Below are 25,252 nucleotides of genomic sequence, written 5' to 3' on the forward strand. Positions count from 1 at the left end.
ATATATCATATAATTATTAATTACTAAGAAAATTAATTAAGCAACTTTTTTCAGAGGCTAATTCCTCCACCATTAACTTACTTCAGACGTTTATTGATATCGAACTTGGTTAGATTTTAAGAAGTTACATGAATAATGATTTAGTGCTGTTCTCTACCGACAAACATCGTAACTATAATAATTGTTCATAGACAATACGATAGATGATGTCATACTAAGTATTTACGCAATTTAAATTCATACGCACTTGGTATCCTTGAGATTTAAATCACATAATACCTAATAACTAATAAGTGGTATAACTTACTTGTAATATATTATATAGGTACTTATTTTAATGGCATTTCAATTAGCTTCTAGGGTATTTAATGGCATATACTTTTAGTTTCCGAATTCAAATACAATCATGATTGAGTTGTATAATGAAATAATTTTGTCAAAGTTACAATATTTAGGTCAATGCAAATAAGCATATCTACCTACAGATATTCATTTTGTTGGTAAGAACTATAATTATCACGTTTGCGTACATTTTAGATCTAATATACCTAATGTAATCTACTTACATATAAATTATTATAGTGGTTTTATTGTTTCTAGCATATGGTTCCATGTCGTAAAATTTTGGATGAACAGTTAAATTTTACATTAAAAAAATGTGTTTTTTTATCTATAGTGAATCTTAAATTTTTAACAGATAATCTATTCATTTTTATGGATTACTAGATGTATTATTAAAATCTCTCCGGCCCCTGAGGTAATTTATTTTCTTCTGTTTTCCGATTAGTTTTAGTTTAAATGTATAAATTAAACATAATTACAATGAATACATTTTATAGATTTCAACTTATTTATTCTAATTTTATTTTTTATTTGAATACGCAATACTTGAGACAGATTCAACTAATGCTTAAAATCTAATGTAAATTAAATATCGTAAAGATTGGTACTTGTTTTTGTATATTCACATCAAAAATATATCCACTGTAATTAAGAGAGCAAGTCATAAAAAAAATAATTATAATAATTTTGTTCATAAGTACATAATTAATGTTAAGATATGTTTTTTTAAGTATATAAAAAATAAAATAATACAATTTAATTTGCTATGTTTGTACCTACTATATAATTATTATAACAATACATTACTATAATATAATCTGTTTTAATTGGATAATATTTAAACGAATAAAAATATATTCAATTTTCCTTACTCAAAACTAAATTTATATGTGAGCCACAATAGCAAACTTTGTTGATTGAAAAAATAAACTATTCTATAAAAAATCCAAGTCTCAATAAATCTGTTTATATAACTTTTATTGAAAACGATTCTGCAGATTTTGAGTCTATAAAGCACAAATAAAGAAACATTCATTTTTTTTACATAATAGTATTGTAAAAGAATGTTCAAAAAAATATTTTTTCATGATATACAGAAAACTTTAGAAACATCAAACAGTAAATAGATAATTAATTAAATTTACAATTGATTAATTTTGAGATTAATTTCTAGTGTACATTTTATACGTAATTTTATTTAAATTAGATGTAGATGAAATATTTTTTTTCAAGTTGTGTAACTTTATCATATTTGGACAAATGGTCAGATTTAATAAAATTATAAAATATAATTATTTTTCGGAACATTTGCATGAATTTCCATATTTTATCATAGCATTCAAAGCGATGTTATAGTTATAATTCTTAATACGTGCTGATTATTAATATCTACATAATAATTATGCTTGGCTACCTCCTGAGTAATTTTATTCATCTGTTTTTGTAATTATAAATAAGTACTATAACAATTGCAGACTAGCTACATATCAAATTGACAGTATATTATTATAAAACTTCATGAATAATAATAGTGTCAAAATTATATCCATGTTTTTGTTTGGAAATGTTGAATAATTGTAATTTATTTATCACTTACTTATGTGTAATCAATTTATAATATATGTATATTTTTTTTTAATAGGTAATGAAAATGAATATATTTGTATTACATTATTATAAACAAAAAACGAGTTGTGAAACTAAAACAACAAGATATTCAAAGCACTATAAATTTAAAAATTGTTTTTATGAATAGCCAAATAGGTTTTAATGGATAATGATTGCAAGTATAAATATTATTGTAATTGAGATTGAATAAGTAATTGTAGAGTGTAAAAGTAATCTAAATTATTTATAAAACCTGAATTGTACTAAGACTTAAGTCTAAAATAAAATTGTCTGGTAATGTTGAGATTTTGTAATAGGGGATTTGGGAGAGCTTAAGTGTAAAAGTAAAATATATTATGGTGATTAGAGCCAAGTATAGAGAGGATAGGAATTTTAAAGTCGTTATGACTTATGAAGAATGTTCTTTCTAATGTACCATGGAGATTTGATTAATAAATATAATTGACTAGAAAGATTGAAACAAATTTAGATTTGAGATTTAAGTCGATCCTCAAATTGAGATGTTGTGAAATGCTATCGCTTAAAATTTATAAAAATACTATAGATTAAAATTAAAATTTTAAGAATATGTTTTTTCTTAACGGGTTTAAAAAATATTTTGATGAATATTATTACTAGATAGAGGTATAAGAGATAGAAAGCTAAATATATTTATATATTATATAATCTTAGAAGAATCACTTTCAAGAAACCCTTAGTCAAAACAGAATTATTATTCCGGTTAGGTGTTAAAAGTTTTTGAGAAACTTTGGTTTAAAAACGGGAAACTTACTGAACAGCCTAACTGGTATAGTAGGTCGTCTTGAGTGTACTTCGTCATTGAGTTGGCATCACTGTAATGGTGTAATGGATGAGTTAAGATTAAATTTAAATGATAAATCATTGCATACGAAAAACGATTTTGAACAGAGACGGTATATCAGCTTATATTATAAGTTAATTATATTTTATATTGTTATTAGTATATAAATAGTATAAAATAATGAAAAATAATAAAACACATCATATAAAACCAAAGTAGTTAAAGCTCCGCTCAGAATTTAAAGTAAGCAATTTTTTTTTTTTTTTTACTTTAAATATAAAATGAACCTGAATTAATATTTTAATTCAACTAAATTAATATTATAATTATTTTAGTCTATCTTGATAAAATGTATTATAAATTTATAACATGTTGATGCGTTTGTTTTAATAACTGAAGTAAATATTCAATTATTTTATTTGTGTACCTTATATTAGCTTTACGATTTATATTTTTACATATAAATACGCTTATAAATATTTTTTAAAGTATTTTACATCCGTATTAGGTATAAATAAATTATTTATTTAACAATTTATCTTATTTATTGAGATATTTGTATTGAAATAATACTTATATAAATATAGAACAACCATAACAAATTTAAAAAATAAATAAATAAATATAAGTATAATTATATAAAAATAATTTAAAAATAGAACAGTATTTCATTTAGTTGAATATTTTACTATATGGTATTTTGTGGAAAAACTGACGAGTGATTGACTGAAATGCCATTCCTAAAGCTGATTCAAATGCAGGTTGAAGGTCTTTTAAAATGTCTCTCCAATTTTGATTCATGAACATATTCATGTTATTTCCTAAACATGATTATTTTATAGATAAATGACAATTTAATTATTCAATTCACTAAACATATTAAAAATAAAATGTATTATTAACCTAATACTTGATCTCCATTAAATAAATTTTCTAGCTGTATATAAAGTCTTGATGTACTAAATTTTAATTCCATAGATTCTATTTCCATATATTCATCACCTCTTCTTGTAACTGGTTTACCAATTGTGTTAATTGATACTTTCAACCCAGCTGAAATTTAAAATGAATTAATTAAATTTTAGTAAATTTATAGTTGTAATATGATTGTACCCTTTTTAATTTTTTATCGGCAAAAACCATAACGCGCTTGTATTTCATAAAAATAATGAAATATGGGTGTTATCTTTTTAATGATTTTCCTATACACTATTAAAAAATATTGATGTGTGGTAAAATAAACATCTGTGTTTTCCCAGTATATGTATAAAATAAAGATATAACATTTAAATATCGATATTTTATAAGATATCATAAAATAACTGAACATTTAATTTAAAGCACGTATATAGGTCAATGAAGTTTTTTATATATTAACAGAGACGTATTTACGATTTTAGTGACCTAGGTGCAAAAATATATAGGCGTTCTTTTTTTCCCCTAAAAAATTATTTTTTTAAATTATTATTTTTACACATCGATGGTTTATCTAAAAAAAAAAAAAAAAGTTATTAGATAAAAAAAGCTTAGCCCAATAATATCTTATTTTTTCTTGATTATATTTTTTTAGCGCAGCGCCCCCTTTACAATTTGACGCCCGGGGGCGATTGCCCCGTTTCGCCCCCACCTAAATACGCCCCTGTTTATTAATATTCTGAAATACTGTATTGAGTTACTAATAACATAATATGAATTTTTTTTTGTTACAAACCCAAAAAATTATTTTTTTTATTAGTCTTAAGTCTGTAAAAATGGGAAGTAAAATTGTTAAAAGGACCAACACCTATATTTTATGGAACACAATTGCGTTGCGTTTTGTTCACGTTGAAAGGTAACAGGAGCGTAATCGTGTTACAGCGTAAATTTACCCAAAGTTGTTTGATGATAAGTGATAACTTATAATTATAACTATAATCCATGAACATACCTAAGGTTAAATTACTTCTTCCTTCACCTATTATTGGTAGAATGATAATTTTTCCTTGTATATTATACATGCCTTCGAGTACAAGTGGTTCATCAAAATCGGCTTTGAGATTAAATGTATAATTAGTTATACTTGATCTGTAAATACACAAAAATACATTCATATGCTATTACTATTAGTTTTATTATTCCACTAAAAAGAAAACAAATAATAGGGAGTTTGATTTCATCATTGAGTAGGTCATTGTAATAAAGTGTGTAATTAAATTTGAGTTAAATAATTAATTATTATTTACAAAATACGATTCTAAACGAAGATGGTCATCAGACAAAATTTTTAGTATATTTTATTACATATTTATTAAATTGCTATATTGGTAATACAGTAGGTTGTACTTATTTTTTGTAACAACAAATTTAATTATATCATTTATTATAAAATAATTAATATAATATTATTTCATGTTATAGTATTATAGCCTGTTATTAAAGCACCTATAAATCAATACTGATGTATTGTAGAATAGCGTGAATAGGGTTACTGTGTATAACTTGAAATTAATCTAAATATTTTGAAAATGCTGTTTAAAATCGTAAATAAGAATATAAAAAGTAACAAAAAGTTAAAATTATTTTTAAATAATATTTTTCGATTGTTATTTTATGTTTATTTTTATCAATATTTGAACTTGAAATGTCTATAAAAAAAGACACTAATTTTGTATTTTCGAAATTATATTTTTTTGTAAGAACAATTCATGAGGAATTTTGTAAACTTAACAAAAATTTGATACCTTATTGTAATAAAAAATCAAAATCGTGTAAATTTATTTATAAATTGAAAAAAATTAAAAAAACTGCCTATAAATAGAACAAACAGAACCATTATATTTTAAAAATTATATAATGTATATTAAATGCATTTAAAGTTATTAGTTAGTAATTTTTGAATTATAATGAGATAACAAAATTCGAAATTGTTGAAAATTGGTTTTGCTAATTCCACTATCAAAAATACCAAGTACCAACTATTAACTAATTACTTGTTACCAAAAATCATTTTCAATATAAAAAAATTGAAAATTGTTTACTGTTCCTAAAGGTGACACACAAATAAAAAATTCATTGTTTTTATCAGAATCTAAACGTTTTAGGTAAAGAATATATTTATGAAAGTTTGTATAACTTACTTCATTGATGTTAACTTAATAGAACCAATATTATGTATATAAAGATCCTTGAAGCTTAGTTTGATGTCTAAAGGACCATTAGATGTACCTTGGTTTATATCCATATGCGATATTATTAAAGGATCAATTGGTATTAGTCCCAAACTCGGTACTCCTAGAAAATATAAAAACCATTTTACCTTTGATTGCTTATTATATAATATTTGTTTGAAATTTATATTTTATCTGGTGGGCTCGACATTTTTTTGTAATTCAAATATTTCAGTATCATAAATTTATAGTTTGCAGCTTTTGAATTGTGTTGTTTTATTTTTGGTTTGTAAAATCTATAAGATTATTAACAAATTTATTTCACAAGCTTATTTGATGAGTTTTCTAGTTTCAATGTTCATTTAAAAGTATTTTACATAATAGTTAATAAACAACATAAATTTCAATAATTTTTGATATATTATTTACATATATTTAACTAAAACTTTTAAAGGATTTTAGATTTATTAAATTCTGATAAAAGAATATTAATTACCTTTAAGGTTTTATGAAACGTATCTATAAATTAGATATTTCATCAATTTAATACTTTTAAGATGTGGTTTCTGATTTTCTGCAAATGTATAATTATTTTTTCTATACGTAAACAATAACTATTAACATTACAGTAATACTCAAGAATTCTTATTAAAATGTGGTTTTAACTTAACTACTCTTAAAACAAATTTTTAGATGTAATAATTTATAATTGTTTTCTTATATGTATAATAATAATAATTATAATAAATTATATTTTACTATTATATATAGTATATTTATGTTTTAAATTCTTTATTATTAGACGTATTGTACGTCCTTTCATTAATTCGTGAATAAATTATATGTTCGTACTACAATGTATACGTTTATCTTTATTTTCCAACTGTATAACAATATATTTATAGCTCTAATCACCTAAGTACTAAGTTTTAGTTATTATGAAAGTAAAATCATAAAAATGTTTAGAGGGAGAAGTTTGTAGATGTACATTTGTTACAAATTATATCATAAATAATTTGATTGATTCGTATTGAGATTCTATTATGATGATATATGATCAGAATTTAGCCGTCAAAATGTATTTAGGCATAACAAAATGGTTTGGAAATTTCAATTGAAATTAGTATTCTGTATTAAAAGCACTATGATATGTATATTGTTATTATATCGATATGTTGTATACTTGTTATGCTGAACCATCCAAGCGGAAATACATGATTACCACTATTGTCTATTATTAACGAGTACCTATAGGTAAATTGTTCGGTGAGTCAAATATGTGGTTTGATTATAATTTAGGTTTTAAGGATATTTAAATATTATTCTCATCATAATTTAATAAATTATATAAATTTAAACAACATTTTTTATAGTGTTTATGGTCACAATATTTGAGTTTTCACTAGAGTTACATGTCATTATTAGAACTTAGCAATAACATGAACATCACTGGAAATCTTTATTCATGGTTAAGTTTAAAACATAAACATCTTTGTAATTTATTAGTTTATTACCATGTGTATTTTAACCCGTAGCTAGCTCACGTTGCAAATTTTCGGTTGAAGGTGGGTAGAAGGGCCGATTTTAGTGATAAAGTTATTCTGTCCACATTACGTTAATGGGCACCATGTTAATGTCATCACGTACCCATATTAAGTCTTTCGGCGTTCAAGGCTATAAAAAATGTCATATTGATTGCTATCAGTACGGCCAAGAGTCTAGGTTCAAGGGCTTATAAAAAAACGTTTCTTTGATAAGAATCTTAATGTTCTCAGATTGTCGAGAATTATAAAAAAATAATCATAATTTAGGCTTATTATAATTGAACATTCGGAATCTGTATGGAATTTAAATTGTTATCAATCTGTTTACCTTAAACCGCATTTTGAATTATGCTTAAAAAATGTGTTGAATATATTCCAATTCTATGGTCAAACAATGACTAATGTTGACGCAAGTTATTGACAATTTTTTTGCATTATTATGCTGAGCGAATTCTATAACGCAAGGTAATTTTTTAAGGACGTATAGAGAACATGGTAAAAATATAACTACACTGATAATATTTTAGATTTATGTTTGAAAAATAGCTAAGTTTCATGAATTTTTTTAGTATACATAAAAATTTAATTAAATATAAAGGTACATGCATATTAAATGTATTGACTTAAAAGATTAGTAGTATGTTAATTGTGTAGTATTTATTTTTTCCTATAATTTTATATTAATCATTCACATCATTTTGTATTTTATTAATTTTATATACTTAATAATAGTTACAAATTTATTTACTTATTTTTTTTGTATAATAGTACGTAATAAATAATGACTTGGTCGGATATTTAACATTTAATAATTATTAATAAATATTAATTGTTTTAAGTCTTTGACCATTTTTTCAAAACATATTTTTTTTAAATTTTAATTTATAATTGAAAAGCAAGTATAATTTTGTACAATATTTATAAATTAAGATAATATTTTACCTATTTAATAATATAATTATTAATTACATAAGTAGTTGTAGAATACAAGATTATAATATAACACTTTATTAGAGTTCATGTTTATGATAAATTATATTTTAATGCATTGCGATAGTTAGTTCAGTGCTTCTTTTTTGCTTGGAATTACTAAATATGCTATAAATTATGTATTTATAGATATTTTTATATATTTTATATCTATACATAACGTTTTGAAATTAAATAGTTATGTCTCTTAAATAAACTGGTGCATTCCAAACAACTAGGTACTAACGTATAAAAAACTGCTAATATACAAAAATATGTAATGATGTGTTCAATTTGTAACAGCCAATATTACGTATAAAACAGAACTTATTGCTTTGTGCAAACATCTTACATCATTTTTTGTGCGTTTAATTTTAGTTGTCTGATCGAATAAAATCGCATGGCTTAGATATAAAAGAATATTATATTGTTGTTTTCATAAAATTTACTATATCGTAGTAAAAAATTTAAATAATGTTTTCATAATAATCTATTATTATATATCGTATGTGTAAATACTAAGTAAGAATTGTAGGTAGTGACTTTGGCTTACCTTTGACTAAATGTGGCACCGCTGATTGCAGGGCTTGTTGAATGCACGTGTTGACGCCGGGGTCATCTTTTTTGCACGTTATGAATCCCTTGGCTGAAAACAATAACAATCATCGGTGGTCATATAAAATATAAAATATGTTCTAGACAAATTAAATTACAATGTTGTCTTAAAACAAAATAATATATATGTTATATATATTATATAGGAATATTATAGATGAAGGGCTAAGGGTAGGTGTAGTACTACTCCTATATTTAGGTATAGTAGCTAGGTAAGGTATAGCTGCAGCCGGAGATACTCGATTGCGTCTAAACCGTCATTGATACACAAAACAACGTATCAAAGTATAAATAAAATAGATACAGATAATAAAAATACAATTGTACAGTATTTCATATTTTACATAAATATAAAGTTTTAAATATTAGTCTAACTTTTTTCATGAGTTAACTTTTAATAGTATAATTTTCTAAAGTTTAAAAATACATTTTTTATGGAAAAAATTAATAATATATATATAAAAGTCTTAACCATAAGGTATGTTTGGCATAGTCTTAAAATTAAAAGAAAAATTAAATACACTCAGATCTAAAGTAAAAAAAAATTAGTTAACTTAATTTTACATGAAAACTTTATGTTGCTAAAATATTTGTGCCGTATAGCTGTATTTAATTTATATCAGAATACATAAGACACAATTAGGATATTTGTATTTAGTTTTTAATAATTATTGAAAATATTTTTTCTACATATTTTGTACGGGCACACAATCGGGATTTAAAAAAAGAAAAGAAAATCACTTTGGTAAATGAACAACTAAGGCGTGCTTCATTTTAAAATTTTGCGTGGAATCCAAAAAAAAATTTACCAATATTAACCATGATCAGTGCCGCTCGAAAAATAGGTACTTTCAGATTTAAAAATTACTATAAAACATAATTAAATTTTAATAATTATTAGTAGTTTTTATTTAATGCAAATAAAAACAAATAGAGCTTTTTTAAATGCAAAAAGATTATTATTTTGTTTTTCAATAAATTATTATTAAACAAAAAAAAAAATTCAAAAGATAGTTTTAAAGTATTTAAAATTTTCTTTAAATTTATTGTCTATAGCTCTAAATAATCGATATTCAAAAAGTGATAATTTATTTATTTTGAAACTATGAAAATGTTATTTTTTGTATAAAAAAGCATATTCTATCAATTTCAATAACAAAATATTTTCATAAGTTATTATGAAGAACATCAAAATATAAGATGCAAATAATGTACATTTTTGTATCTTGCAAATGATGCCTACACGAAAGACACGTTCAGGATGTATTTTAAACTTACGTAATTTTACAACGGATGCTGCGGATAATGTCGTTTTGAAAATCGTGTACACTATACAGCACAGAATGACCAGCGTGGTATCACGTCTCATCGTAGTCATGATGGTAAATATTACAATATACGTATAGATGTTTGTTGGGCCGACGTCGCAGCGGTTTTCGTTCACGCAGTTTAAAAATTATATTTAAAAGAGTAATTCGACGACAAACTTGGATCTACTGATGCTCAACCGTCGACAGCGATCTGATTTATATAAACATATTATGTACAATAGAATATACTTTCGATTTTTCGAGTAGGTAATAATAATAATAATATATACCCACCAACAGCCGTATGCATGTGTCTGTCATTATCGGCGTGCACGTCTTGACCTTATGAGTTACAAAAAAGTATTGTGTTTCATTGTCACGGGTACGAAATCCGACAGTCCGGTTCTGGTATAATGATGATTATTATTTCAATTCGGCTGGGTGACTTCTGAAATTGGATAAATAAAAATAATATATGTCCAGGAAGACGGACATTTGAACGAAAAATAATTAATCATACTCTTAATATCATCATACTATTATGTTAACATAACGTGGTTTCGTTTGTGCCATACGACTATCGTGGCTATGTACAATTATTGAAAATGCTTTATTTATATAGAAAACGAATATCTTTTCTTATATTCTCATTTGATAAATTGTCGTATAATTCGCGTCTTTCAACAACATGCATATGACGTATACTATTAGAAAATTTAATGGTTTTCAGTATTTGCAATAATAGTATTCAGTGAAAATAATTGTACGCCAAGTGAACTACAGGTATTAAGAGTTTATTGTAGGAGGTAAATTCATAAAATGAGTGTTGTAATTAAATACTTCATACTTTAACATTAGCTATAAGTAGTCTTTTCAATTAACTTTTATCATTAAGTGCATTAGAACAATTTAAAATGATCTAAAACTAAACTGTTTATATGTACTTGGTTTTATTAAAATTTTCATTTTTTTTTTAAAGTTTTATATTTTAATGTTTTAACACTTAAAAGGTATTCAATTACACTGTACAAATACAAGTAAAATATTAATAAATACGTATAATATATATTTTTAGTAAATACATTTAATTAAAAATTTGCAAATATTCGTTCATTTAAATATTTGTTCATTATAAAAATATGCATATGATAATTATATACCCTATTTTACCCATTTATATTGAACAAACTACCTATGCATGGCTCGAGTAAAGTATACAAAGTACATATTTCATTGTCTAAAATAAATATATTTACATAATATATTACTGAACATAAAATTCACAATACTAATTAAATACATTAGTTCCTGCATTTTTTAATTATATACATATTTTTAATATTTTGTTTATATTTTTATTATTAATTTAAATAAAGATTATTATTTCATTTCAAACAATACTACTGAAAATAATATATTATACTTTAATACATTACTATAAAATATAATTCATATTAGGTTATTAGGTATACAATATATAATGCGTTAGTTAATTGGAATGTCTGGTAACCCTTGTTTATGACGTAACGCGAATATTTGAATGCAGTTTTATTTAATATAATTTACATGAGTTATAGCCACATTTTTTTACCGTTATTTACAAAAATAACTTAAATATTTTAAGATTAAAAAAAAAAAAATGATTAGTCGTACTACTGTGCCTTGTATAATTGACCCTGGTCGAATTGAAATGTATCTCTCCATCATGAGACTTTTACTAAATGTATTTACTATCACTGTTATATAATATGCAATGTTAGCACATGTCTATCATTATCCTATTAAAAATAAAAATATAAAATAAAATATATGATCATTAAATTCAAATAAAAATATTGAAATTAAAAAAGGGGAAAGTAGGTAACCAGTAGCCTATACAGTAGGTGTTGTCGTATGTTAAAAAAGTATATGAGTGATGATGATCTGCCAATTAATAATATTTTTTATTGTTTAATTGTAGTAGTATATTACGATAGGTTGAATTAGTTTTTCGAAAAGTTTTTTGTATTTATCAAATAATTATTTATTATAGTAGTATAATATACTATTATATAATTGTATTTATATCAAATATTTTTATTTTTATTAAATTTTGAGTTATTACAGACTTATTATAGAATAGTTATGACTTATGAATAGTTTTTAGTATAAATAGCTTATACTATATTTGTTTAAAAATAATCTAAACGTTTTGAAAATTTCATTGTATATATGTAAAAGTTTCAAGTTCTTACGATTCAAGAATACAATGTATTTTTGAATTAAAAAAAAGTAACTAAAATTATTATTATTTTATTTAAATATCTAATTTTGTTCAAATTTACACGTCAAATGTGTATAATAAAAATGAGTTTTAATTTTTTATATTTTTTGGTTTCAGTATGAAAAATCTTATATTCAGTTTTTAAGCTTCAGCTAAAAAATTAAAAATTTTATACATTTATAGGTACAAAAATGGTAGCAAATTTTAGTAATTTTTGAAAATTTTTATAAAAATTTGAAATTTAAACACTAATTAAAAAAATATTTCCAATATATTTTAAATATTTTAAATTTACAAAAAATAACTAATAAGCTTTTTGATTGAGCTTCAACAATTTTATCAATACTTAAAAATTTAAAAATTAGTATTAAGGTATAAATAGCAGCTTGAGTCTAAATTTTAATAGGGTAAATAACATGTTAATTAAAAAAAAAAAAACAGAATTTGAGTTGTTTATATGATTAATATGTGTTTTTTGAATTGCAATAAAATAACTAAAACCATTTGATAAATTATGAGAACAAGTTGTTTTAATCATGAATATTCAAATTCATCAAAATTTAAATTTCAGATGCTCATAAAAAGTTGTTTTAAGTTATTGTTTAACTAATATAGTATGTCCTTTAATTTTTTTTATTTATTTTTTTTATCAGTTTTATTATTAAATGTTTTTAACAAGGTCATCTAACTTATTGATAATGTTAATTAACATTTTTAACATTTTAACAATTGATAATGCATACCTGATTATTTACAACAAATTACAAGGATTTAAATTGATAAATATATAATGGTACAATAGAATAGAATAAATAAAAATTAATTATATGTGTTGAAATAGGGCATCATGATGATGTCTACGCTTGGAGCATATCCCGTTTCCACCATAAAACCGGTTACCTGATTTACGCATAGCCCTTTTCCGCCAAAACAAAAAAGGTATGGTTTTCGTTTCCACCAAAATTTATTTTGGTGAAAAGACGTTACTCCTAATTATTGTTTAGGAACCATGTACAAATGTACCTTTTGTTTAAAGTATTACATTTTTTTTTCAAAATATAGGCCGTACACTTTTTCATGAAACATCTTCACCGAATTATTTTTGTTTTTGACATATAACCAAAAAAATATTTCAAACCATCAAACATCAACATTTTTTTACCTTTTTTGCTTACAAAAAAGTCTGTTGTATCAACTGTTTGATGAACAAAACAGATACTGAATTAAAATAAAAGAATTTATCATTTTTCATATAGGTAATTATTATATGTGAATTATAAATAAGCTATGATACAGTTTAAGTTTCCTTTCGTTATAGATGAATGATGATTATAAAAAAAAAAAATCGAATATTATTGTTGTACCTATGATCTTTACAATTATTTACAAATATCATTGCTAACATAGTACATTACTATATTTTATACTTATTATAATATGTTTAACTTAAAAATTAAAACCATTGGTTTCCAAAGTTTTTTAGGTGGAAACGTCTTTTAGCAGAAAAAAGCTATGGCAGAAACAGGTAATTACCTGCGCTTGAGCCGCCGGAAGGAAAGCTCATTATTGAGTTTGAAGTATTTCACACTTTTTACATTGTTTAGTTGTCCAAAGAAGTTTATTGTGAGATTTTGTATATAGTTTTTAATTGTTGGGAGTTTGAAGTCAGTGTGAAGTGCTTAATTTCTGATGAATCAAGGTAATTTGGATATTGTATGAATTATCTTGGATTGAAAGCATTGGTTTTATTTATGTGGATTTTGGCACAGTTTCCCCAGATGGAGGCAACATGAGTACTAATGATCTTAGAATTTGTTTGAAAAGAAGCAGGAAGTAATTCTAGCTTAAGGCTGTTTGATGGTTAGTTAAGGGGTACAGAATTTTAAGTTGTTGGTAACCTTGTTGAAGTTTCGAAGAAATGTACAGGTTTCAAGTAAATTTTTTTATCCAAGATAACTCCTAGATATTTAATAGTTAGAGATGCCAGGATATGCTATCACCATTAAATACTAGAGTAGGTGGAGTTTTGAGACGACAAAGTGTGAATAGTACTACCTATAGTTCTTTTGAGGGGTTTAGAATAATTTTCCATTTTTTCACCTAGCACTTTATTTTGTTTAATAGTGACTGTATATTTTCAGTGATAATGTGACTTTTATTTCTTAAACGATATATTTACTAAATAAAAGTAAAAAAGTATTATTATTTTTCAGATTACCTACAGTATACTTTTAATCATTAATTCATTGAAATAATTGTAAAGGTAGGTTAGTAATTTTAGTAGTTATGTTATCTCAGTGCAAATATGCCAAATTTACGCTTATAACACATTAATCTATGATCGAATAAAAATTTTTATTTAAATATCAGGGCTTAATTATTTCTTCTTATATTTGTCTATATTTTAGATTTTGATAATCTTTAAATTATTTTTTAACTAAGATATTGATCAAATAATTTTCACACAATTTCAATATATTTTGTAGTGTACTTTTTATTTTTTAATATTTCTCATGACAAATTGTCAATAACTTTAAAGTTTGTGCGTTAAGATTTTCATCACAAATAATATAGTTAAATGGTTAAAATTTTTTTAATTAGTTTTAGTTTTGGTGAAAAAAAATATACCTATTTATATAATCTATACAAAGAAAGACAATACAATTATAACATTGGAGTTAGAAACAGCTAGTAAGTATTTATATATGTAATGATCTATGAGTAAGAAAAAATAAGGAAAATATTTTGTTTATTTATGTTGTGAATATATAATATATTACATTAAAATGCTTTTATAATATTTTCTTATCTACATTTATGACTTAATTTACTAACTGTAGTTTAGGTACAAGAACAAGGAAGTTAAATTTATCTAGATATTTAGTTTTTTCGTTTATATTTAATGGTTTTAATAATATTCTTTCCTTTTTATACGATTAATCATTTGGTCATTGAATAATTAAACTATTAAAGTAAGTAGAAGTTTGGTTTATTACACGCTTTGTGTATATATTGTATAATGACTGTATTAATTCCGACATTAAAACTCATCTAGGCATTTAAAAAACATATAACCTTAATTTTGTTTTTTATCATGGCTTGTGTGTAATAATTATAATCTATTTATTTTATTAATGAATCCCTTTATTGTTTAACTAATTAATAAAAAAATATTATTACAGTTAAATGTATATTAATTATTACTAAAAATACATGCTAATTCATTACAAGTTATAGTCATACACTGTATGCCTTAGTATGGATTAAGTAAAGTTTAGGTGGCTGATGAGACTTCGCAAAATAACCTATAAGAAATGATTCTTTGTGATTATGTTAATATAATTGAAACAATGTGCTCATCAAATAAATGTTTAAGCATAATAAATTATTATAATTCATGTATAGCTACGTGTTGTACAAGTTATTCGATCAATCATCTATCAGCCTTTATAATTTATTCTGTAATAAATAATTATGAAACTAAAATAATACAGTTTATTATTAGACTAAAGAAAAAATGTAAAATTACGTAGATAGGTACCTAAAATTTAAATCCTATACTGATCATATACAGTGCTCGGGATTGGTAAATTGGGTCTCAAATGACTTTTTTTGGTAAATTGGGTCCCGAAAAAAAAAAGGTTGTATGTAAGTTGAGTCCCCAAAAAAAAGGTTGTAGGTAAGTTGAGTCCCGGAAAAAAATATATAAATTAAAATGTATGTGGTTTTTATAATATTATGTTCTCAATAAATAATATATGGTATAAATGATTAAAAAATTGTGTACCGGGAAAAAAATGTTAATACGCTAAATAATATAGTACGTAAAATTTTACAATATGTGGTATAAATAATATTAAAAATATTAATAAGCTAAATAATAAAGTATGTCAAATTTTACAGTATATGGTATAAATAATATTAAAAATGTTAATAAGCTAAATAATAAAGTACGTCAAATTTTACAATATACCTGTTTATACACACATTAACATCATGCGTAGAATTAATTGGTGTCCAGACGGTGTACCACACTGTATGCAATATGACGTATTATTGTAACAATTATTTAAAAGTAAATTATATAAATATGAAATATTAAAGTTTTAAATATTTTAGGCCTAATTGCGCCAATGATTTATAGCCGGGAGTCGGGACCCAACTTACCTATTACCTTTTTATAGCCGGGACCCAACTTACCTACTACCATTTTATACCCGGGACTCAACTTACCGTTTTCAAAACGAACCCAAATTATCGCGGACCCAATTCATCTAGCTCCACAGTGCTAAACATTTCACCTACGGAAATTAATGCATTTAAATTCAGGATTAAAATGACAAATACGAGATTCATCACAAGTAGGCAATCTAACCAAATAATTCGTAACATTTTCAGCTATAACACATAAAATATTTATGACAAGTGTTCAAGTTTTTAACCGTTTTCATATTTGTTTTATTACGTATAAATGAAAAACGAAAATGACAAAAACACGTGCTATACATCTATTATAACTAATATAGTAAATTTTTGACAAGTTTAAATATCATAAAATAGTAAAAATAGATTCTTATCGGTCTAGCTTATCACAATAATATATATGGAATGAAAAAATCTCAAAATATATGTACTCATTGTTGAAAAAAATGTCAATTACCTACTAGGTTTTGTTATAGGTAAACATGAAAAACTTGAAAATATATAAATATGATAAATTATAATTTTATATATTTATCTTAAAGAAGTAATATATTCAGCAAAATTAAATTCATTACTTTTATTTTTAAACACTGAAATTTGAAATATATAGATATATAATTTTAATTTAGACTCCGTTTATAGTTCTAGTAAGATGAATTCTTTGTTAAGAAATATATTATAAGTATATAATATGTGTATCTATTACTAGTATACTGTATAATTATTATGCCTATATTTCACAAAATTGAATATAAATTTAACACAATATGATTATTTTAGCTAATATGGCCACTGCTTAAAATAATATACAGTTTTAATATTTTAAACCACGAATATAGCGTTTACAAATTAATAAATTAAATTGTCATGGTTAATTTTTGAGTAATCACTATTATTTTCACGAATATTGTTCGATTTCAAGTTTACCTTTCGTTAGTTTGGCTCCTGCTTGTGTACGAATCAGTCCTGTGAGACCCCTACACAGCTTCAGATTTTGCTACCATAGAGCGAGTCTATATGTGTTTTCTCTTCTATATCAGTTATGTATTAGATATTCCCTATTCATTTTATGACTATTCTATAGTTCTCCATGAGCTAGTGAGGTCTGTTATATCTGGTTGGTAGATGAATAAACAGCAATATAAAGCTCCTTAAAAATTTTATTGATGGTTCTGCTAACTGCTAACGCTCCTTTTCCTTATAAAATTTCGATTCATTTCATGTGTAACCCATTCTTTTGTCCCATTTTCTGTTTCTAAATGTTCTATTAATAGCTACAGTCAGAATAATTAAATTGATAGATTAAAGTGTCTAGCTAACACCCACACTTTATTACCTAGTTTCGTTTCATTTCTACTAAACCTATACTATTTATAAATATTTATTGTAATTTAGGCCATATCCGTATTTAATAAAATTAAAATATATAAATAAATTAATAAATATTCAATCAAATTTAAGCCCCACGGCTTAAATAATATTTAGATGGGTATTGACTGTTAAGTATTACTTACTTTAATAGGTAAACATGTATACATGTACTATACATAAATATTTGATTATTATTTTGGTATATTTGGATAGTTAATGGTAAGTATACTTGATTTATTTCATATCAAAATAATACGGATTAGGTGGTTTCTAGTTTTACCAATGGTGTACATACGTGTTTATAATATTTCGACGTTCTTATTAATACTTGCGATATTTAATTATTATTATCATACTTTGTTTTTAAAACTTTATATAAAAAGCAATATTTGTTTTTTTTTCATGATATTTAATGTAGTTGAAATATATCAATTTGTGGTTAAAATAAAATAAGACAAATGATTACAAAAACGAGTTAACACACGTTTATTTGTTTAACACTAAAAGTAGGTAAAAAAAAAAAAATAATAATAATGTATATAAATTATATTATATACCTATATGTATATATAAATATAATAAATTAATAATACACGTTTAAAAATACAATAAAGAATCTTAATGGTCTATTCAATAAAAACTTGGTTATAAGGTACTCTAGAAAAGAATTGTTGTGCAACTCCAGAGAATGCGGCAGCCAAGGCGCTCTCAAAATTGGTTTGTAATTCAGCTAATATATCTTTCCAATTTTCATTGAGGAACGTGTTCATATTGTTTCCTATAACATAATTTTTTTTATTATATTCACGTCCTAAATTAAATACAGTTCATTGATTATATTGAATTAAACATTTTAACACATTGAAAATACAACATTAAAATATGTAATATGTCAAATGTATATATTGTATTTAAAAAAAATTACTGTGAATACACAGAAATTTATGTTAAAAAAATTCACTAACCAAGAGCTTTATCTCCTTTAAACAAATTATCCAATTTAATATGCATTTTGGTGGTAGTAAACGTTAATTTTATATCCTTTACATCTACGTAGGTGATACCGTTTCTTACTACAGGGTTTAAATACACGTTTATCTTGGCTTTGAGATTATCTATAAAATAAAGGTCAAAATTAAGGATTTAAATTTTAAGAATAAAAAATAAAAAATATGTATGCATACCAAGGCTAATCTTGCAAATACCATCACCGGTGATTGGTAGAATGATAATTTTGCCTTTAATGTCGTAATTTCCATCGAGCGTAATAGGTTTTTCAAAATGTACATCCAATGCAATATTATTGTTATTTAGATCAGCCCTGAAATCACAGAAACCATTCATTGTATTGATTTATATGAAAAAAATAGTTACTTATACTTACAAGATTTCATTAATTTTTACGGTTCCAATGTTGGATATGTCTAAATCCCTAAAGTTGAGCTTGATGCTAACAGGTCCAGTACCTTGGTCTATTCCCAATGCCGTTATACGAAGTGGATCAATTGGGTACAATCCAAAAATAGGAACACCTAAAATGTATAAATAAATAAAAGTACTTAGGGGCAAAACATAAAATACAAATATGTACCTTTAACTAAATGTGGGATGGCTTTTTTCAGAGCATTCTTTATACATTCGTTTAACTTTGGGTCGCTTCTTTTACACTGCACAAAGTCTTTTGCTAAAATATAAATTAAAATATTTAGTTAATTTTCATACACATATAAAATAATATTGATATGTATTGTATATAAAAGCATGAAGTCGTACTAAAAAAAATATATTTTACATCGTACCTAATTTTGCTATGTTTGAATATACTATTTTTAACTAAAAATAGGTTACACTTAATTACAATGTTGATTATATTGTAGATATATATATATATTTATAATGGTTATGTATAGGGACTTAATTTAAATATAAATGTAAATTTATATATATATATATATATTTTTTTTTTTGAGTAGTTTAAGTAAAATTGTAGACTATTATATTATTTGAAAAGAAAAAGTTTGTTTATATACAAAAACAACAACTTAATATCATACAATATTAATTATTAATTGATTAAAAATAAAAATAAAATACAACATTGTGTAAGTATTTAAATTTAATGAATTCAATTTTTAATGAACATATCATGTTAAATGGATTGCATACTTGAATATACTTATATTGGTATCATTTGGAGGCTATCACAAAATAGATATACATTGGATAAAAAAATTACTTCAATTATGTCATTTAAAAAAAAAATTTCAATGTTTTTTTTTCTATAATTTTACGAAGAAGTATTTATTTATATTCATTTTTGGTGGGTGAATATGTAATCTTAAAAATGTAATAATATATTTTTAAGATATCGAATTATATTTCTAGTATTTAACTGTAAAGACTTTGACCTGGAGACCTTGAAGCAATACACCAAAATTAAGGGGGCTGAACGTCTCATATAAATGTATGTCAAGACTCAAAAATATCTAAATATTAGTAACCTTGTAATACTATCTTAAGTTGCGGAAATAAAATAGAAATAAATAAGAATATTTAAAAAAGTATAATATATTGATTTTTTTAATAGTTTATAGTATAATATTATGATAAAACTAATGATTAAACGAGCACGATAACAAAATTAAATAAAATAAACTTAAGGTTTAATTTTAACAAACAATGTAACGACAATATTTCTTTTAGTTTGTTATAATTAGAGCTTAGATTTTAATGACCTAAAAATACACAAAAATGCACTAAAAAAATAAACGCGAAATGTGCTAGAAACTCTGAAAAATGAACTTAAAAAATATACTTAGATGAGTAAAAAAAATTTAATTTAAAAATAATAATTATTGTTAATTATTAATTATTACTTATTCATTTTTATATAATATAAAATAGATAAAAATTTGTTTTAAGAAGTAAACAAATATATTTATATTTGAGTTGACAATTAATTATATTACTTTTTCAATATCAATGGAATTGGAGTAGGTAATTGGAATTACTTATACAACACCTATTAAAAAAAGCTTAAAATAAATATAAATGAGTTTAAATACACAAAATTAATGTAATATTTGTAAAAACAGCCTTAAAAATGCAATAAAATGCAAAAAAATGCAAAATAAAAATTACACATTCTAAATTGTGATACAACGAAATAAATTTAGTTTTTGTTTAGAACTGTATAGTACTTAAAAAAAAAAAATGCAAAAGTCATAAAAATGCTAGTTCTAGAAATAATGTATTTTGTTGAGACCATAAAAAAATAATAAATTTTAGATAATTGTTCTTGTAAAAAAAAAAATCTATTATTTGTCTGAATATATTAAAATTATTTGTTCGATTAATGTTTTTGCATTTAATAAATAAATATAAATACTCATATATGTAGGTACAGTAAAAAAATTATCTAATTAATATTTTTATTTTAAATTTTAAAAAATATTATAAACTCTATCATATTAGTTTTTAAAAAATAGAATAACTTTTGATTTTATTTAACCTTGAATCATTTTATAGGTGTATATGACAAATCTAAAGTAAAATTACACGTAATAACACGTCAAAATATCGGCTATCGTCGATACTACATAAAAATACTTTCCTATCTTGAATGAGTAGGGAATTTTTCGATAATTTAAATTTAAACATGATCAAATTAAATTTTTTTTGGTTTAATCATGTATTAAAATACAATGCAACCTACTACGCATATTAGTATTGTAAATATTTGTTTAATTTTCTTAATTTAGGGTTTAATTTCGTTTAATTATGTTATGCATTAGTTAAATATTTAATATGTGTATGTGGATTTAATGAGTGTTTAAGTGAAACAAATAAATATTTTTAGTATGGATAAAAATATATATAGGTATATAGCTTTCATTAGGCTTTATTCTAGTTTATCTAATCGTGTTGTTTTTAAAATTTTTAAAATATTCCAAGCGTTCAGACAAGAATTTAATAGTAGTTTAATAATAATAATCAATTACTATTTCATGTGAGTGTAGTGAACAAGATTATATTTTGCGCAATTTATGTGCGTGTATAAAACTACAGTTCGTTTAATTCCAAAAGAGTTGTCCTACGATTTAGATTTTATAGCTGGAAAAATGTAAACGATCTTGAACATTATATAGCCCTTTCGAAAAAATATTTTGTAATTATTACTCAATCAAACACTTCTATATTTTGTAGTAACTATTATTATAATTACTATTATTTAAACTTTATATATTCTAAAATGTAATTTAACAGCTTTAATTTCACTATTTCTATATGTTTATAAATTGTTAGTAATTACTGTTGCACACACGTGAAATCTGTAATTGCATATTGGTGTCATTGTAGAAAGAAATGTAATAAATAAAATGTTGTGATTTATTTCTGTCCAAGTATAACGCATAAATGTATCATTGAAAAATATTTTAATAAGTTTAAAGTTTAAAAAAATTATAGTCTTAAAATATATTGAAAAAATTATGAGTAAAGTAATTTCAAGTATTATCTATTGAAAAATATAAGCAAATATAAATATTTTTTTATTAGGTCGAAATACATTTTTATTTTGAAAATAATTTTTTTTAGCTATCCAAAAATCTTAATCACCATAGTATATGAAAATTATTTAGATTTTCTTTTAAGATTTTGTGTTATTCGTATTAGATTTATGTTTGATACTCACGCAATTTAACAGTGGATGGAGCTGCTAAAGCGATCCCGACGACGCACACAAGACAGCATGCAATTTTGATAGTATTGGCCGTCATATTGTGCGTGTGTGCTTAACGAAGTCAAAGAAAATTTCTGAATACTCAACAAGAGGGCTATGCTTGACACAGTGCCAGTTACATATTGACCAGTTGCATGCGGTACGTCCATTTTATTGGATTCACAAAGGCATCGTCCCCTCTACCTCTTTACCACTGTCCTCCATGTTGCTACCACTCATTTACAAAGCTACCCAAAACATAGATTACCGGAAGGCAGCCGACATCGTTCGTGTGTGAACGAGTTTTTTAGCCTTGTATGTAACTTGCTAAATTATTATTATCATTATTGTTCTTCTTCTTATTATTATTGCTATTATCATCATAATTTGCAACCAAATAATAGCGATTATAAAATAAAAAAATCCTGGGCTTACAAAAATAAACTATTATATGTGACATTAAGGATAATTTCATTGATTGTTTCGAATATTCTATCGAGTAATTTTAAGTCTTAATCATTACTAATTGTGAACATGACACTAGGGTCAAGGTATATACACCTAATAAGGTATGTGATTTTACATACTTGTTGAAATTTTCTTTAAAGAATGGCGTTAAAGTAGTTTACAGCAAAATAATACAAAAATCATTGAATATCGGTCAAAATTGGTTCTGAGTGTGTTTTTAAAGAATAATAGTTGTTTTTTGAGTGGTATGTTGTGTGGAAATCTGTTAGACTATAGAATATGAATTAGTATATTATACTTAAAAATTGATAATCTTTAAGTTTTTAATAAATTTTATTTTATTTTTAATCCTATAAAATGCATTAGGAATGTAAAAATTAATAAAAACATAGACTATTTTAACTTTAATTTGTTTAAAAATAAAATACATAAAACTAAAATATTTGAACTATATAAATATATTTTTCATATTATTTTAATGTATTTAAACTTTAATGCAAACTAAGATTAATTTTAGATAAATTATTATTTGATAAGTTATGTAATTTTATATATTATTACATAACTTTAAAGTAAAATACTAAGTTAGTTTAATTACATTTTTACTACAACTAAGACATCTCTAAAATCTTTATATATTTTTTCAATAAAATTTAAAATTCAAAATTTTGAAAACTATATCTATTTTAAACCTTTTAATTTCCAGACTTAATTTTGTAGCATAAAATGTTATAAAACTTTAAGATTTATTTGAATTATATTAGTTGTTTCTGGACTTCTGGTATTATAAACAAAGATATATGATTTAAAATTTTATTACAAGGTTACTCATACACATTTATTGTTTATGAATGTAATTCACGTTTTATTATACAAGATTATTTAGAGAAAATATTTTGCTTCCAGATTATTTTTTTGAAAAATCAACATATTAATAAAACATTATAGGAAACCAATTTTTGCCAAAAAATTATCGTTAAGTATTATATAATTGAATACGTTTTTATTAAATGTATTTAAGATATGTATGAATAATAACAAGAAAATATGTTAAAATGTATAGAAGACATACATGAAAAGTGCCATTCATCGATGACACTGATCTTAAACAATAGTAATGCAATTTTGACTGTAGTGAGCGAAGCCAGAATTTAGTGTTTAATTTAAAAATCCTATTTTATATTGAATTACAATACAATGCGCATAGATCATAACTCATAAGTATTATAACTATAAAAGCATTAAAATATGACCGTGTTAAAAGTGTGCATGTTACTATAATATTTCTTTAATAAAATATAATTTCTCTAATGTGTCATAAACTTGATCTGTTGTCATGACTCTTCATTGCGAATCGGATACATCGATAGATGATTTACCAACCATTTATTTGATGTTCAGATTTGTAGAAATATCACGACAATAGAAAGCTCTGCAGAGATTATAACATAATTTGCTATTGTTGTTTTTTTGCCGACCTTCCAACTCGAAAATATTGTTATGTTGGCGAAACGAACATAAACGGTCACAAACACAATTCAGAATCCAAAGGTGTATGCGGAAAAAAAAGTAGCCCTTGTATCAACCTAGCACTTGAAGTTGTATGCGTACAGTCGACCACATGCCACGTACTATACAGGCGTATACGCAATTTGTCGTGTTTGGTGTGTAACTGTAAACGGGAAAAGTAAATGGAATAAAACCCAAAACCTGTAGTCGGAGCGGTCCGAAAACAATCTATACTTTCCGAGAGGCACGTGCACTATGTACAAATATCGTAGGTATATATCAGAACGCCGAAATATTCGTAATTCGATTCTACAGCAAGTTACACAGAGATGATATAGGTGTATACACCGCTCCGGAAGAG

The 25,252-nt window shown here is 23.9% G+C and overlaps 2 protein-coding genes across 2 annotated transcripts; both read right to left on the reverse strand.

The window, feature by feature from the left end:
- Nucleotides 1–3,420: 3,420 nt before the first annotated feature.
- Nucleotides 3,421–10,705, reverse strand: LOC112598064 (protein takeout-like). Its single transcript, XM_025344394.1, has 7 exons — nucleotides 10,652–10,705; nucleotides 10,326–10,568; nucleotides 8,986–9,078; nucleotides 5,890–6,043; nucleotides 4,701–4,837; nucleotides 3,677–3,826; nucleotides 3,421–3,594 (listed from the first exon to the last, which is right to left on the reverse strand). Exons 2-7 carry the CDS (start codon nucleotides 10,423–10,425, stop codon nucleotides 3,446–3,448), a joined length of 783 nt encoding a protein of 260 aa, XP_025200179.1. The 5' UTR covers nucleotides 10,426–10,568; nucleotides 10,652–10,705; the 3' UTR covers nucleotides 3,421–3,445.
- An 8,053-nt stretch (nucleotides 10,706–18,758) lies between these two features.
- LOC112598065 (protein takeout-like) lies at nucleotides 18,759–23,067 on the reverse strand. Its single transcript, XM_025344395.1, has 6 exons — nucleotides 22,888–23,067; nucleotides 19,786–19,878; nucleotides 19,579–19,726; nucleotides 19,379–19,515; nucleotides 19,160–19,309; nucleotides 18,759–18,972 (listed from the first exon to the last, which is right to left on the reverse strand). The coding sequence occupies exons 1-6, from the start codon at nucleotides 22,970–22,972 to the stop codon at nucleotides 18,821–18,823; spliced, it is 765 nt and encodes a 254-aa protein (XP_025200180.1). The 5' UTR covers nucleotides 22,973–23,067; the 3' UTR covers nucleotides 18,759–18,820.
- Nucleotides 23,068–25,252: the final 2,185 nt, after the last annotated feature.

The sequence above is a fragment of the Melanaphis sacchari genome, unplaced genomic scaffold, assembly GCF_002803265.2.
Source record: "Melanaphis sacchari strain LSU unplaced genomic scaffold, SCAv2.0 Contig44_pilon_pilon, whole genome shotgun sequence".
NCBI lineage: Eukaryota > Metazoa > Arthropoda > Insecta > Hemiptera > Aphididae > Melanaphis > Melanaphis sacchari.

What these genes read in the sequence shown, in the direction of transcription:
- LOC112598064 (XM_025344394.1), bottom strand. Translation starts at nt 10,425, where the DNA reads ATGACTACGATGAGACGTGATACCACGCTGGTCATTCTGTGCTGTATA. An exon ending in AGCATCCGTTGTAAAATTAC is followed by an intron (nt 9,079 to 10,325) that starts GTAAGTTTAAAA and finishes TATTGTTTTCAG; the next exon opens with CCAAGGGATTCATAACGTGC. An exon ending in GGTGCCACATTTAGTCAAAG is followed by an intron (nt 6,044 to 8,985) that starts GTAAGCCAAAGT and finishes TATATTTTCTAG; the next exon opens with GAGTACCGAGTTTGGGACTA.
- LOC112598065 (XM_025344395.1), bottom strand. Translation starts at nt 22,972, where the DNA reads ATGACGGCCAATACTATCAAAATTGCATGCTGTCTTGTGTGCGTCGTC. An exon ending in TCCATCCACTGTTAAATTGC is followed by an intron (nt 19,879 to 22,887) that starts GTGAGTATCAAA and finishes TTTATATTTTAG; the next exon opens with CAAAAGACTTTGTGCAGTGT. An exon ending in TATTTGCAAGATTAGCCTTG is followed by an intron (nt 19,310 to 19,378) that starts GTATGCATACAT and finishes TTTATTTTATAG; the next exon opens with ATAATCTCAAAGCCAAGATA.